At 46.6% G+C, this 17,184-nt stretch overlaps 1 protein-coding gene across 1 annotated transcript in view; it reads right to left on the bottom strand.

Moving 5' to 3' along the window:
- The window catches only part of SLC2A9 (solute carrier family 2 member 9), a 170,607-nt gene that overhangs the window by 127,404 nt on the left and 26,019 nt on the right, over positions 1–17,184 (bottom strand). The window contains 2 exon segments of the mRNA XM_064489355.1: positions 4,484–4,629; positions 11,869–12,085. Coding sequence (XP_064345425.1) covers positions 4,484–4,629; positions 11,869–12,085 — 363 coding nt within the window.

Raw genomic sequence — 17,184 nt, 5'->3', positions numbered from 1 at the left:
AGCTTCGGATTTGGGACTTGTGAGCATGCCTGCCACCGATGGAGACACTGGCTCAAGGAGGTGACCTGTCCATGGCCACACAGTCAACGCAGTCCGTGAGCAAGATAGAGGTGCAGGTTGTACCTGGCTCGGGGTCACGATCAAAGCTGCAGCTCCAGCACGCAACTCATAGAATGTGCCGAGTGAGTGAATGGAGAGAGAAGACAGAGGTTCAAGAAAGACCTGGGACCTGCTGCAGACTGAATGTGTCCCCCACCCCCAAATCCAAATGCTGAAATCCTGATTCCCAAGGTTAGAGTGTTAGGAAGTGGGGCTTTTGGGAGGTGCTTAGGTCATGAGGGTGGAGCCCTTATGAATGGGATCAGTGCCCTTAGAGGAAGAGACAGAAGAGAGATGACCTCGCTGTCCCCGAGGTGAGGACACAGCGAGAAGGTGGCTGTGTACAAGCAGGAAAGGGGACCCTCACCAGAACCTGATCGCGCTGCCACCTTGATCTGGGACCTCCAGTCTCCAAACCTGTGAGAAATAAGTTTCTGTTGTTTATAAGCCAGCCGGCCTGTGGTATCTGTTACAGCAGCCTCCAGAGGACCGAGACAGGACCCAAGGAGCAGAAAGAAACTGACAGTGAGTTACAAAAGAGAACTTGGATGAAGGATGAGAAACTGAAAAGTATCTCAAAAGAGAAAAGCTTAGGCTCTCCTGAGGCAGATATTTATTTACTTTTTACCCAAGGAGGCCAGTTCTATTCATTAATTTTAAAATATATTTCTTATGTTTGAAGAGCTGAGGCTGTAATTGTTATGCTGGTTTATTGTCACACAGGCAATGTTTACTTTCAGAATTTTAAAATACTTTTACCAACAAAAAGCAAAATAGTCTCGTTAATGTGGACTCTCACTTCAGTAAGGAAACTGTTTTCAAAAAACATTAATTAGAGAAATTGTCATGCCTCCAACAGCCACAAATGTGTGAGTTGTTTCCAGTTTTGCAAATGAAGAAAACAAAATTGTAGCGATAATAACCCAGAAGGGTTGATGATAAACGATCAGAAGCAGATGCCTCTGAGGTGACCTGGATTAGATGAGATATACAAAGACATACATAACGCTATAGAATAACACACTTTAAAATGGTTAAAATGGTAAACCTTATGTATATTTTACCACAATAGAAATAGCAAAACATTCCTCCAAAAAAAGGTTTTTAAGTGATAAATGCCAACCAGCCCCCATTACCCTGTCATCTGGAGCCACCCTGCCTAATTCCTGCTCATGGAACCTTTGCTGAAGGAGGCAAGAGGCTTAGGAAGACCCTGTGTCCTCCCGGCCTCAGCGCTCACCGTCCTGTTGGGGTTTATAGTAAGAAATATGTACTTGGTCTTCGTCCAGAAGCACAAAGCTCCTCCTAAAACCCTTGGAATTTCCTAAGTGCTAAGACCAGTCAAGATATTTTATATTCATAACAAACCTCTTTCAACTACATCTAAGTCTAGGTTAGTGAAGCGACTTTAGGACCACACCTAAGGATGGGAGCAGGTGGCCAGGTGAATCAATCACACGATTAGAGGGCTGGAACTTTCAATCCCACCCTCTGCTGTCTGGCAAGGGGAGAGGGGCTGGAGATTGAGTTCAGCCACCAATGGCCCATGTTTAATTCATCCTGCCTATGTGACATCCTGCCTATGTGACATTTCACATCCTGCCTATGTGAAATGCAGATGGCCAACAGGCACATGAAAAGATGCTCAACAGCGCTTATCCCCAGGGAAATGCAAATCAAAACCATAAGATATCACCTCACACACCTTCAGAATGGCTATCGTCAAGAAGAACACACATAACAAATGTTAGCAAGGATGTGGAGAAAAGGGAACCCTAGATACTGTTGAAGGGAATGTAAACTGGTGCAGCCACAGGGGAAAAGAGTATGGAGGTTTCTCAAAAAACAAAAAATAGAACTACCACATGATCCAGCAATTCCACTGCTGGGCATGCATCTGAGAAAAAACAAAAATAATAATTTGAAAAGATACATGCACCCCAGTGTTCCCAGCAGCATTATTTACAATTGTCATGGTATGAAAACAGCCTAAGTGTTCATCAACAGATAAATGAACAAAGAAGGTGTGGTATGTGTGGAATATTACTCAGCAATAAAAAAGAATGAAATTCTGCCATTTGCAGCAATATGGAAGGACCTGGAGAGCATTATGCTAGGTGAAATAAGTCAGACAAAGACAAATACTGTATGGTATCACTTATATGTGGAATCTAAAAAATACAACAAACTAGTGAATATAACAAAAAGGACACAGACTCACAGACAGAGAACGAACTAGTGGTTACCAGGACGGAAGGGGCAATAGAGAAGTGGGGCGGGGGAGGTACCAACTACCGTGTCAAGACGGGCTCAAGGACGTATTACACAACACGGGGAATATAGCCAGTATTTTGTAATAGCTTTTAATGGAGTGTAACCTTTAAAAATTGTATTAAAAATAAAATTAATTAAAAGACTAAACAAAAAATCATGCTTATATAATGAAGGCTCCATTAAAACCCAAAAGGATGGGGCTTGGAGTGCCTCCCAGCTGGTGAACACGGTTTGAAGTGTGGAAGCCCCGCGCCTTTCTCAGCCCTCAGCCTCTACAGCAGTTCCATCGGACAGCTCTTGAGTTACACCCTTTCACAATAAACCAGTAGTCTAGTGAGTAAACTGGTTTTCTGAGTTCTGTGAGTACTCTAGCAAATGCACTGAATCTAGGAGGGGTCCTGGGACCCTCTCATTTACAGCCCGTCGGTCAGAAGCACAGGTGACGACCTGGACTTGGATGAGCCCTGACGGTGAGGCAGTCCTGGCGGACTGAGCCCTGACGCTGCGTCCAGGGGGTGGTGTCAGAACTGAGCTGAATCGCAGGACACATTGCTCGATGCAGGGGCAGAACCCACACGTTGGAACTGTAGTCAGTCATTCTCACATTCCCAGAGAGCCCAGAGGGCCCCGTTCCGGGCGGAGGAAGACACCCGCACGCGTGGCTCGGCGGGCGGACTGAGCGGGTTCCGGCTGCAGCTCCAGCATTTTCCCAGTAGTGAGCCCCGCCCGGCTCTCAGCTCCCGTTCCCACGCCTGCAGATACAGCTGCCCGTGACGCGGCCCCGGCCGTGGGCACTCAGCGCAGGGCCGGCGTGACAGCTGTGCTCCGCTCACGCGCCCAGAAGTGGCGGGCATTGGGCGCTGGACCCTCACTAGCGGTTTAATCTCCTCCCTCCCGGCCCTCTTGTGTCAGTGGGGAGGGGACGCCTCGTGTCCCTGGGAGGGGTCCTCGCGCTTCTCCTTCCCTCGTGCTCATCGGATACTCAGGCAGCAAGGCCCGGGGTCTCAGTCCACCCCTTCTCTCTCCTCTGGTCCACTGCCTCAGTTCCCGCCTCCGCCTACCCTCACCACGGGCACCCACAGCAAGTCTCCGTCAGGTCCCTCTCCTCCCTCCTCACCCTTCCCACCCTTGTCCACACCTGCCCCCCACGACCCCAGAGCCACCTTCTAACTCAGATGTGGCCTTGTCACTCTCCTGCTCTCGTGCCACCTAGGGCTCCCTACTCCCCCAGGGGTAAGTCTACTGCGGCTCAGGGAACAGGTGCCTCCCCTCCCGCCCTCCCTGCACGTGCTCCTCCCTCAGCCCCCAAGCCACTCCCAGTCTTTCACAGCCCCTTTCCCATCTCAGGGCCTTTTCTTTAGCTGCCCCCTTTCCGGGCAGTGTCTTCTCTCTGAACTCCATCATTACCTGCCTAACTGCTGCTCACCCTTCAGGGTTCAATTTAGAGGCCACCCCTTCTGGGAAGCCTTCCTTGATCACATCCCTCCCCACCCCAATCTGGATGAGGCACTCCTCCTTGCCAAGGCCACACAGCAGGTATATTGTTGCACTGGGATTTAAAGTCAGACCTTCCTGCTTCCAAAACAGAAAGCCAAAAACAGAAGACTATGCATATTTATGTGGGAAGGAAAGACTCTAGAGTGAAGTAGAGCTGAAAACATCTTGGCAAGAGTCCCAAAATACATTAAATGAAGACAGCAAGTAGCAGAACAATGCATATGGCATGATTCCATTAAAAACAAACAAAAAAAAAAAAAAACCACCTGTGTTTAAGTTTGAATAAGCAAGGGAAAAAGCCTAAATGAATTCTAATTGAGCTGTTAGCAAGAGCTATTGAATGGGTGGATTCAAACGCTCTATGAGCTTTGAATTTGTTGTATATTCTTTATTTTCTAAAAAAAAAAAAAAATCAAACTCAATCAAAGGAACTCAACAACAACTTTTCTCCAGTGATACGTGAAAGGCTTGAATGCTCGGGAATTCCAAGGCTTAGGAACGAACTTTTGGGGGGAGGGTTCACTGACTACCCTTCGTCCTGCAAGGGACATGGGGAGCTGAGATGGTGATGTGGAATGAGAACGGACGTGGTTGGCTGCGGAGCCACACTTACCTTTCCCAGCAGCTCAGGGAGGCCCGGCAGCTGCCCAGGGAACACGCCAATGCAGATGAAGGTGGCAGTCGCCTGCCCCAGAGAGCCACGGATCTCCCTGGGCGAGATCTCGCTCAGGTGCGTGGGGAGCGCACTGAGGGCGATGCCTGTGAAGGAAGCGTGGCAGCAGTGAGAGAGGTGGCTCCTCCAGGGAAGACTCTGGTCGTGGCACCTCCCTCTGCTTTGAGATTGACAAAACTAGCATTGTAGCCACAGTACCACTGCCAGCACTCTGCACAAACTGCCAACACTTTAACACACGCTTTATCACTTAATCCGTAAAGTATGGCTGGGACGTGGATTTCAGGAGAGGATACAGCTGATGTTGGGGTTGAGGTGATGGTGATGGTGGTGATGGTGGTGGTGATGGTGGTGATGGTGGTAGTGACAGTTGTTCACCCCTCAAGGCAAACATGCTTAAGAAGCAAAAAGACAGGAATTATCTCCAAAGTTGCAACATAAACTGGATAATATTTGGATTTTTATCCCAAACACACATATTGAGAGCATCTGGCCTCATGTAAAAATGGGCTGGCCACAGATCAATTTGGCACAATGCTGCTTAGGGGGCAGTGGAATAGAGAGAAATGTGCAAGGATTCAAGTCCCAGAGCCCTGCCTTCTGCACGGGGTGACCTTGATCAAGTTAATTAGCTTCCTGTAGCTCCGCTTACTCACCTGTGAAAGGGTAATCATTGCTGCCTATTCCTGTTGCGGTGGGAATAAAATTACTATAAATAAAGCACCCGCCTCATGTATGGTCACTTGATGGACACTTAGAAAACTGTTAGGTCTTCACCCTCACACGCCTCCTACCCCCTGGGGATAATTATCATCATCTCACAAAAAGCTAATAAGGAAATGATAAGGCTGGCAGGAGAGAGGGGGCGTGGGTCGTGGTGAAGGACACGGAGCCCGTCTGACACAGTAAGAACCCTCCTTCACAGGGAGCCTGCACAGACTGGATACATGGAAGTGCTTAGCAGAGTGCCTGGCACACAGTAGGCTGTCAATTAATGGAGACTCTTTTTACTTGCCTGTTGTGAAATGACATGGAAAAATGAAATGCTGATGGCTAAACCAGTGGTGAATGAGGAGATGGTCTATTTGAAAGCTGGTCATAGGATGACCAACACATCCCAGTTTGCTGTGGACCATCCTGGTTTCCGCACTGAACGTTCTCTGTCCTGGGAACCCCCTGAGTGCTGGGCAAACCAGGACAGTTGGCCATCCTAGGCCCGTAGTGCTGCGCCAAGCATCCCACACACCCGAGTGGCCTCTCTCGATCTCTGACCTCATCTCTTGCCTTTCCTTCTCCCAGGTGCCCCAGCTGTAGGGTTTACTGAACACTCCAGGCTTATTCTGACCACAGGACCTCAGCCTTGGCTGTTCTGTTTCTCTGGAGCCCTCGTCCACACAGCTCCACAGGCTGACTCCCTCCTGTCCTCCTGTCTCAGCTCAGCTTCACTCCTTCCCACGAACGTGACCCAATTTGACCTAACGGGTCCTTTGCAGATGTAATCAAGTTAAGATGAGGTCACATTGGACTAGGGTGGGCCCTCAATCCAAAGGCCAGTGTCCTTATAATAAGGCCATGTGAAGATTCATGGAGACACAGAGGCATGTGAAGATGGAGGCAGAGATGGGAGTGATGCTGTCACCAGCCAGGGAATGTTAAGACGAGATGGTGGGGTGAATTGTGATGGGAAGGGGCTGATTTCAATAGATGAAGGTCTCCGTGAGTGAGGAGGTGTGGTGGTTTCCTTTGCTGCCGTCATGAAGTGCTATGACTGGGGGGAACAGAAATTGCGTTCGCAGAGCTCTGGAGGCCAGAGGTATAATATCAAGGTATCAGCAGGGTTGGTCTCCTCTGGAGGCTCTGAAGGAGAGTCTGTTCCGTGCCCTCGCCTGGCTTCTAGTGCTGCCAGGAAGCCTCGGTGCTCCCCAGCTAAAGAACACTACTTAGCGTCTTGTACTTTTGTGCAAGTGTGCTGGTGACAAACTTTATTAGCTTTTGTTTGACTTGAAAAGGTGTCTTTGTTTCACCTTTAATTTTGAAAGACATTTTCATTGGGTGGAGAATTCTAGGTTGGCAGTTCTTTTCTGTCAGCTCTTTGAAAATAACATTTTGCTGCTTTTTCGTCTTCCTTTGTTTTTGTTGAATAGCCAGCTGTCCATTCTATTCTTACTAATTTGAAGGTAGGATATCTTTTTATCCTGACTGTGTTTTAGAATAACTTTTTGTTTTGCCTTGGTAGTCAGAAATTTTACTAAACTGTGCATAGGTGTGGTTTTCCTTGTGTTTATCCTCCTCGGGATCCATGCTGCTTCTCAGGTTTGCTTGATGTTGTTCATCAGTCTTGAAAAAAGTGTTGGCCATTAGTTCACAAAAACTGCTTTTTCTCCATGCTCTGTCTCCTCTCTTTCTGATTCTCCAATTTATGCATGCTAGGCATTTTTACAATTTCCCAGACATTTCTTACCATCTTTTCTGTATTTTCATGCTTCAATCCGGATATTTTCTTCTGATTTTTGATGCTTTAGTTCCCTGATTCTTGATTCAGTTGAGTGCAACCTACTGATAAAACAATCCATTAAATTCTTAACTTCAGCTTTTGCATTTTTTAGTTCCAGAATTTTGATTTGGTAAATCAAAATATAACTTTCATTTCTTTGCCAAAATTCTTGACCATATCTCTTGATCATCTGAACATATTAAACATAATTGTTTTAAAGGTTGTGTCAGATACTTTTATTTCCAGAATCACTATCAGTTTGTTTCTTATTTCTGTTATATCTCCTGATTTTCTTCTTTATGCCTGGTTATTTTTTATTTAATGCCAGAGCATATATGAAAATTGTAAAAATAGTTTGAGGTTCTGGATGAACGCATCTGGCAGGGTGACAGGCTAGAGGCACGAGCAATCCCAGTTTACCAGGATTCCATCAGTGATTGAAAGGGTCTGAAGAGCTGATATATTTATGGTTGACCCTTGCTCCTATGGTGTAGCCTTACTGTGACTAGTGATAGGAGTTCGACCCCAGTTCCTCCTCATCAGCTCCATGAATCTGCTGAGAGGTCTAATAAGCATCTCAGATTCTCAGCCATCATTGTGGAATTAGGAGATACCTCTAAGAGGAAAAGCTGCCCCCAATGTGGGCTTACCTCTCTGGGTTTTACTCCTTTCCCAGACTGTGGTCCTATAAGTCCTCCCTACCTAGGTAGCTATCTGGTATCTTTAAACAGACACTTTTTCTAACTACTTCAAAAACATAATTCCTTCTATCTATTTATCTATCTATTTATCTATCTATCTATTAATTAAACCATTTCTTTATGGCAAAGGAGCCTCATTTTTCACTTATTTACCATTCAACAGACATTTACTGAGTGTATACTGAGAGGTGGTCACTGTGGTCACTGTTAGAAGCCGAGGCAATGGCAATGAAACAGATAAAAAGCCTTGCTGTTGAGCAGTCTGTATCCTGGGCAGGGCTGGGGGGATTGTATTGGAGGGAGGCTGAGCATAAGCATGAGGAATGTGCCGTGTGGTAGGGGGTGACAAGGGCTCCAGAGAAACACAAAGTGGGGTTGGAGGGAGGAGACAGAGGATGCCTGGGTGGAGAAGTTGCAGTTTTACATGGGGTGGCCAGCGAAGCCTCATTGTATTGGCTTCTGAGCAGTGTCCTGGGGTGGATGAGGAACTAGCTACAGGGATAGTGCAGGGAAGAGTGATCTGGGCAGGGAGAACAGTGTGTGCGAGCTCCCTGAGGCACTCACCCCTCTTGTTGCTTGTTGGAACCACGAGAACTCCACGGCAATTCCAAGGGCACCCGAGGGTGAGAGGCCACGTGCAGCAGAGATGAGCTGGCCCTGCGGGATCCCCTGAGACCAGCCAACCTGCGGGTAACCGCATGTGAGTGAGACTATCCAAGTTTATCCAGCCACTGACCGACCTGCAGCCAGCCTCAGCCACGGGGAGAGAGCCCAGCAGAGCCCAGCAGGGCCGGCCCAGGTCAGAACCGCCCTGCCAACCCTCAAAACTGTAAGCTCAGCAAAATGGTTATTGCCTTAAGCCATTATGTTTTTGTTTTGTTTTGTTTTTTAATATAGCAAAGCCTGATACAGACAAGGTGATGAAATTAACCTAGGTAGGTGGCAGAACCCAGGCCATCTTAATTCATGACCCTCACCCTTAACCATTTCATTGTCTCAAGTCTCTGAGCCTCAGTGTCCTCTTACATAAAACGACAGCAAAGCCTTTCATTGAAGTACAGTTGACTTACAATATTATATTCATTTCAGGTGCACAACACAGTGACTCGATATGTTTATACATTACAAAATGATCACCACCAAATCTCTTTACCATCTGTCACCACGCAAAGTTGCTGCAGTAGCACCGGCTGTATTTCCTGTGCTGTACATTGCATCCCCTGACTCACTTATCTTATAACTACAAGTTTGTACCTCTTAAGCTCCCTCATCTATTTCGCCCAACCCCCACCCTCCTTCCCTCTAGCAGCTGTCTGTTTGTTCCCTGAGTCTATGAGTCTGTTCTGTTTTGTTATGTTCGTTCATTTGTTTTGTTTTTTAGATTCCACGTATAAGTGAAAACATACAGTATTTGTCTTTCTCTGTCTTCACTGAACATAATACCCTCTGGTTCACAGGCCATAAAAAACAGACTACAGGCCAAATTCGTCCCAAGGGACAGAGTTTATCAAATCCTGTTCTTTTCTAATATAAGCATTAAAAGCCACTTTTTTCTCTAACTGCATCCAACAAATTTTGATATGTTGTATTTTCATTATCATTCAGTCAAAAATATTTTAAATGTCCCTTGTAACTTCTTCTTTGACTCATACAATATTTAGAAGTGTGTTTTTATTATTTTCCAAATTTAGGGGGGCTTCCTAGACGCTGTTTGCAATTTCTAACTTAATCATGTTGTGGTCAGAGAATAGACTTATATAACTTCAGTCTGTTCAAACTGATTGACGCTTGTTTTCTGCCCAACATTTGGTCTATCATGGCGAAAAATCCATGACAGTTGGAAAAAAAAAAATAACAGCCTTTCAGCATTAGTGGGAGACCAAAGGTGATGAAGATGAGTGGTCAATTAGAAAACATTACATGAGTATCAGGCATTATTCTCTGCAGTTAACCTTCTTCCTGTAGGCATCTCCCTTCTACTGAAGACCAAGATTGGGGAGCAAGAGCTTAGGTTATTAGAGAATCCTGATTAGTTCCCACCAGCAGCGCAGTGGAGGTAAGTGAAGTCTCTTTCTCCCTGACCTCCTGTCTGGCCCCTCACTGTTCGGCTCTCCCCTCCCTGCCTCGTTCACGGCACTGATAATGACGCCTGGTGCCCCCCGTTTGTAAGAGACGGACAAGGAAGGGCACTAGCCCTTAACAAGCTCTTACTGGGTTCCAGCAGCATTAGGCAGTTTATATACATACGTCTGTATGTGTGTGTGTATATATCTTCATGTCAGCCTTTTAACAGCCCTTCGAAGTAGATTTGGTTGCTCCCATTTTACAATTTGGGAAACTGAGGCTCAGAACCATTCAGTAACTTATCAAAAGTCAGTAATTGGCAAATGGCAGGGCTGGGATCCAAACCCAGGGGTTTCTAACAAAAGCTGGCGATCTTTCCACAAACGCCTAAAACTAATACTCTACAGATGCATGTGTTTAGAAAGAGGGCAGGGTTGGTTTGGTGGCCCCCCTACAGCCGGAGTCAGGCCACGTATCACCGCTACCGTGTCCCACCCAGAGCCCTCTCCTCCAGATGGCTGGCTCCCTCTTTCCACTCCTGCCCTCCCCTCACCCACGCCTCTCCACATGGAAGGAGGAAGGATTCTTACTGAAACATAACCAGCTCATGTCGCATCCCTCTCAACCCTCCCCGGCTTCCGTCACACTCAGCTCACATCCTCAGTCCTCACTGTGGCCTACAAGTCCTCCATGAGCTGACCGGCCCCTCCTCCACCTCGTCTGCACCCACTCACCCCGACTCACCAAGCTCCAGCCACACTGGCCTCCTCACTCCTCCTTGGACCTGCCAAGCACGCTCCCACCTCAGGGACATTGGATTCTTCCCACAACTCCCCCAACATGCGCTTGTTTCTCACCCTTGGGTCATGCCGGTCTCCGCCCCTGTCTCCGCCCCGCGCGGTCTCCCGGAGCCCCGTCTGCAGTCGCCCTTGCTGTCTGCCCGCCTGCGTCATTTTCCTCCCAGGGCTGCCACTGTCTACCCTGTGGGTCCCACGATGTACCCGTCCACCCTTCAGCATGTGAGCGCCGGGCACAGGGACCGGCGGTCCTGCTCGCCACCGCGTCCCCAGCGTGGAGAGGAGCGCCAGGCCCAGCGGGCGCTCGGTCAACGCCTGGGGAGTAAATGAATGACTGAATGAGTCAGAGGCCCAGACAGGAAACATCACCAGACAGAAACTCCCTGGATACCACAGGCAACTTGGAATATGAATTTTCTGGTGAAGGTGACAAAGTAGAAGGCGTGCCATGCCCAAGACCATCCAGGTCTGTGGAGTTGGTTTGGGTCCCTCCCGGTCATCGCGTCTCCATTAGAGTGTCCCCCAGGACGTCGCTGTGAGCAAGGACACAGGGGAAATATTTGGGGGGATTTTCTGAAAAGTCAATCAGATCTAAGAGAAGGCTTCCCGTAAAAAAATAAGTGAGGAATGAAGCTCAGAGGTAAAGTGGATCTGACTGGAGAGGGCCTGGATGGAGAATTTCAATATGAAGCTTTTGATACTCACTGCAGCGGATTTGTAATGCAGAGGATTTGAAATAACCTAAATGTCTATCAATAGGGAACTGGTTAAATAGGTTCTCATCCAGTCATACAATGGAAGATTGTCTAAGCAACTGATTTTGGAAAAGCAGAACTCAAGGTACTTCCATGGAACCGTCTCTAAGACCCTGTGCTGACTGCTCTGCATTTGCCGTGGCACCCTGACCGTCTCCTCTCTCCCTGCCCTGCTCTGTGCCCTGAGGGCTGGTCCTCCCTACCAGTGAGACTCCTGGCTTTTCTGGCTTCCACTTGGGTTTAACCTGTGAGAGACCTGCAGCAGACTGGAGGGCAGGAGGAGAGAGAAGCCAGGATATTTCTTCCCAGCTCCCTCTCTGTGTGGACACTAGGGTTCTGACATAGCTCAGCGCCCCCACAACCTCAGCGCCTGCTCGTCAGCCCATCGCCCACCGATTCCCCGCTCCTGGGCTTCTGGTACCCTGTTTCCTCTCCTTGCCCTCCCAACATTAAAATCTCTCCAGTTGCACTGTATGGGTGGAACTCTGCTGCCTGCTGGGATCCTGACTCTTACACAGACATATCATGAACATGACAGAGGGGATCGCCAAACAGACGGCCCCCACTGACCTCCCAAGAACTCTTCCAATCAACTTCACCATTAGCGTCCCCATGAGTCCACTGATGGCGAATATGGACACAGTCACAGACCAGAGCAGAGTCAGACTGTCCTGGTCTATCGGATGTCCGTGCCTTCTTTCCCACGACTCACTGTAAAAGGCCTTGATGTACTGAAAACAAGCAACAGACCGTGTTATGAGGTGTTAGGAATACCTAACCAGGAGTTAGGTATAGTATTAGGAATGCCTTCTGTCTGGTCCTGTGGCTCGAAGCCAGCCAGTATATAAACAAAACAGCCTTCTTCCTGCAAGGCACTCTGCTAAGTTCTGTTTGAGCTTTAGTTCATTGAATCCTTCTAACAAATTTTGTGGCTGGACCCGATCCCTTTGCAGAAAAGGAAACCAAGGCTCGGAGAGACAGTGACTTGCTCAGTTAAGTGGCAAACCTCAGTCAAACTCAGATCTGACTCTGAGCCCGGGGAAATTGTTATTCCTGGACTTGTCCAACTTTGGTGCATAGCAGAATCACACTGGAAATGTGTTTAAAATATGCATCCCTAACATAAGAGAGAATACTTGCCACCCTGGGGTAAATAAAGGTTCAAGACACACAAAAACACTAGTCCTAAAGGAAAAGAAAATGCTCATTTAGATTTCATCAAAATTAAAGTGTTCTGATCTTTAGAAGACATCAAGAAAAATGAAGACAAGCCACAGACTGAGCTAACATGTTTGCAATACAAAGGACTTGTATCCTCAGTGTGTAAAGAATTCTAACAAGTCAATAAGAAGACAACCCAATTAGAAATGAGTGAAAGACTTGAACAGACTTCAAAAAAATTTCAAATGACCAGGAAGCTAATGACATGATGCTCACTATCATTAGTCAACAGGGACACACAAGTTAAAACCACAATGAGATGTCTACTCCACACTCACTAGACCCCCACTGCTGTCAATTCTGAGTCAGTGGGTTTGGGGTGGGACTCAGTGATTCTGATGTTCCCCAAAGCCTGAGGTCCTGGTGCACTACATTCCCCAAGAGAGTCCCATCCCCAAGATGCTCACAGTTACCCACAGCAACCCAATAAGGGCCCACAAACTTCTCCAACAACAGCCAGAGTATGACATGACAGAAGAGGCACAGGTTCAGGTCACACAGACCTGGGCTTGAATCCCAGCACCATGATTTGCTAGTTATTTAAACAAGGTGGACTTTGACTTGCTCATCTGCAAAAGGGGAATGATGATACTGATGTCTGCGGCCTGTCGTGAAGGTCGTACGAGAACTCAGAGCAGTTCCCAGTACTTGTGGGGAACTCACACAATCCCCAGGTGGGTTAAGGACTGAAAAGTCTGGTAAAAGTACGCAGTGACCAGCAGTGTGTGCTCTTGCACATTTATGGTGTGAGTTTAATTTGTACAATCATCTTGGAAAATAGTTTGCATTATCTTGTAAAGTTGAGGATGAGCCTAACCCACAACCCAGCAAATCCATTTCTAGAAACTTCCTCTTAAAAACTCCTCTTTCCCATTTGCCCTAGGATACATCTATCCAAACATCCATGGTAGCATTGCTTTTAACGGTTCCAAACAGGAAACAATCCAGATGCCAATTGACAGCAGAATGGATGAACACACTTTGGAACAGTTATAAAATGAAATGTGACAGCCACAAACATGAATGAACTATAGCTACATGCAAGCACACAAAATAAAATCTTACCAAAAATAAGATTGAAGGAAATAAGCCAGGAACAAAAGAATGCATATGGTATGATTCCATATATAAAATGCAAAAATAAGCAAAATTAAAAGGCTTTGGGGGAATTATATATAGATTATAAAACTACAAAGAGAAGCCAAGAAACAATTATTTCAAATGTCAGGTCAGGGGTCACCTCTAGGGGCTGGTGGAAGAAATGATTGGAGAGGGGCATTTGTAGGATTTTCTATTCTCTTTCATTCTTATTCTTAATCTTAGGTGGGTGCTAGACTTTAAACTATCTTTGTATGCTTTTTATATACTTTTGTAAGCATACTATGTTTCACCATTTAAAAACTTCTCAAAAATGGTGGGAAAGTGTTCCAGGCAGAGGGAACAGCATGTGCCAAGACAGCTGAGGATGGCTTGGCATGTCCATGGTGACGGAAGGCGGCCTGTGGGGATGAAATGGGACTGTAAAGAAAGGAGTGGGCTGCATGGAATGGGAAGGGCTGAAAAGGGCAGGCGATGTGGGACCATAAAGGTCATAATAAGGTTGATTGTTCTTGGATTTTTGGGGGGGATAGAGTGAGAAACTGTTGGCGGGTTCTAATCAAGGGGAGGACATGGTGTGGCTTGCATTTTCAGGAGAAGCCTCTGGCTTCAGAGTGGCAAGTGGATTAGAGGCAGGCGAGGGAGGAAGGTGGCACCCTGTTGGGAGGCTCTGCATGTCATGGTGGCCTGGACCAGGTGGCAGAGATGAAAGAAGGGGGTAAATCTGAGATATGTTTTGAATGTAGAATGGACAGGACTAACTGGGTCATTGGCTCCAAGTCTGGGGAGGGATGGTGTTGGCGATGGCAAAAGAGGAACACAGCAGACTGCCGGGTTTCTGGCGTAAGCAAACAGGCTGATGGCAGGAGGTAAGGCAGGGAGAGGTAGTACCCTCTCCCTGTGAGGTATCTCTTCTCCTCCCATTTTCTCTCTCCTTCTGGATCCATAACTACCTTGCTCATTGTATGGAGTGAGGCCAGACTACATTGTCAACAATTAGAGCTTTTTCTAACACTGATGAAGTTTCCATGTGTTAATACACAAAATGCTCTGATCTGCCATCATCCACTGATTCACTCAACAAACCCGTGCTGATATGGACACAGAAATAAACCAAACATGGCCCCAGGATCTCAAAGATCTTCTAGTCCATGGGAGCTGATAAAGCACTGTATCATTTAAGAATGCTCTTGGCTGCAAGAAACAGGATATTCCAACTTAAAATAGCTAAGCAACAGGGACATTTACTAGGACTATTGATCTTGTGGTTCCATAATGTGGTCAGGAATCCAGGTGCTTCCTCCTGCTTCATTCGGCTAACCTAAGGCTGCACCCACTCATAATTATAGGATGACTCCTAGTAGCAATTTTGGCTACATGCTTTCCCATTCATGTTTGACTGGAGAGACTAACCCTGGTCTCTCAGAGATCTCTTGGTACTAAGAAGAACTTTCTTAAAAGCCTCTAGCAAACCTCTCTTTATGTCCTGATTGGGGCACAGGCCCCTTACTAAGCTGATAGTTGGAAAGTGGGATGGGAACCATCACCTGGATCCATTCCTCTATCTTCTTCTTCCCACCTTATTAAATAGCACCACCGTTCACCAGTTGCTCAACCAAAAGTCTTGACTTTATCCTTAACTCTTGCCCTTGATCCACACCCTTCAACTAAGCCATTCGGACTCATCCCTGTCTGTTATGGGTTGAATTTTGTCCTCCCCTCCCCCAACAATTTAGATGTTAAAGTGCTAACCTCAGCACCTCAGAATGTGACCTTATTTAGAAATAGGGTCACTGCAGATGTCATTAAGATAAGGTAATATTGGAGTAGGGTGGGCCCTACTGGCCCCTTCTCCCAGTCTACCCTACTCTAATATGACTAGTTTTCTTACTAAAAGGGAAAATTTGTCATTTTAAGCAAAGTAAGCCAGAAAGAGAAAGAAAAACACCATATGATATCACTTATTTGCGGAATCTTTAAAAAAAAAAAAGACAAACGAAATTATTTACAAAACAGAAACAGACTCACAGACATAGAAAACAAACTGACGTTACTGGGGGAAGGGGGTAGAAAGGGATAAATCGGGAGTTCAAGATTTGCAGATTACTAACTAATATATACAAAATAGATAAATAATAAATTTATACTGTATAGCACAGGGGACTATATTCAATATCTCGTAGTAACTTACGGTGAAAAAGAATATGAAAACAAATATATGTATGTTCATGTATGCCCGAAGTATGATGCTGTACCAGAAATTGACACAACACTGCAAACTGATTATATTTCAATAAAAAAAAATATATATATATATATATATGCACACACACACAAAAAAAAAAAAAACAGGGAAAACTTGGACGCAGAGACAAACCTTGTTATGGGTTGAACTGTGTCCCCGTGAAATTCATATGCTGAAGTCCTAGCCTCCAGCACCTCAGAACATTACTTTATTTGGAGATAGGGTCTTACAGAGGTAATCAAGTTAAAATGAGGTAATAGGGTGGGCTGTAACGCAATACTAATGTACATATTAAAAAGGTACATTTGGAAACAGAGACATGCATAGAGGGAAGGTGATGTGAAGACACAGGAAGAGAGGATGGCCATCTACAAGCCAAGGAGAGAGGCCTGGAACAGTCCTGCCCTCACAGGCCTGGGGAGCAACTGACCCTGCCCACACCTTGACCTTGGACTTCTGGCCTCCAGGACTGTGAGAGAATGAATTCCTGTTGTTCAAGCCACACAGTCTGTGGTACTTTGTTTTGGCATCCCTAGAAAATTAATACACTGTCTGATCTCCAAAATACTTCACACTTCTTTCACCACTGAAGCCAGCCCAAGCCACGTCCCTCTCACTTGGGCCACCATAACAGCCTGTAAGGTAGTTGGGTAAGTTGGGGCACCAGGCAGCTAGGTGGAGGAGAGGGAGGAGGGTCCAGAAGATGGTGTTATGCCCGCCTCCAGCACAAAGGGACTTTACTTCTTCTAAATGAGTGCCAGCAAGAAACCGGCACACCCTGGTTAAAACCCGACGGCCACAACTGCAGTAGCAGAAAGGACTTAACCAGACACGACCCAGTGTTCACTGTATTATAATTAACATTGCGACTTAGGCTCCCCCTTTGGGCTTTTCTATGCATTACCACGGTTAAGTACAATGCAAAGGGATTAAACATGACTAAGCACTCCAGGCACAAGAGCCGTCAATCAATCAAAAGACCACCTCCAAGCGAGGGTATAAGAGAAAGGGGGACGAAGAACACCGGGACTCCTCCTTGAATCAGCCCGCCTCCAATCTTAGTGGCATACACTTTTCCTAAATCTTTTAAAATATTTTTGCTACATAACGCTTTCTGTCTCCTGTCTGTAAATCTTATCTTTTGGTTGAGACAAGGATCGCCCCACCCCACCCAACCCCTTTCCCGTTTGGGTAACAAGCCCACCCTCTGGGACCCTCACCAAGGTGCCTGGCGCTGCTTCTCTGAGCGGGTACCTTGCTGTCGGT

Source organism: Camelus dromedarius, chromosome 1 (genome assembly GCF_036321535.1).
Source record: "Camelus dromedarius isolate mCamDro1 chromosome 1, mCamDro1.pat, whole genome shotgun sequence".
Classification (NCBI taxonomy): domain Eukaryota; kingdom Metazoa; phylum Chordata; class Mammalia; order Artiodactyla; family Camelidae; genus Camelus; species Camelus dromedarius.
Note: the sequence above shows the minus strand (reverse complement) of the source record. Positions and strands in the feature narration are given on the sequence as shown.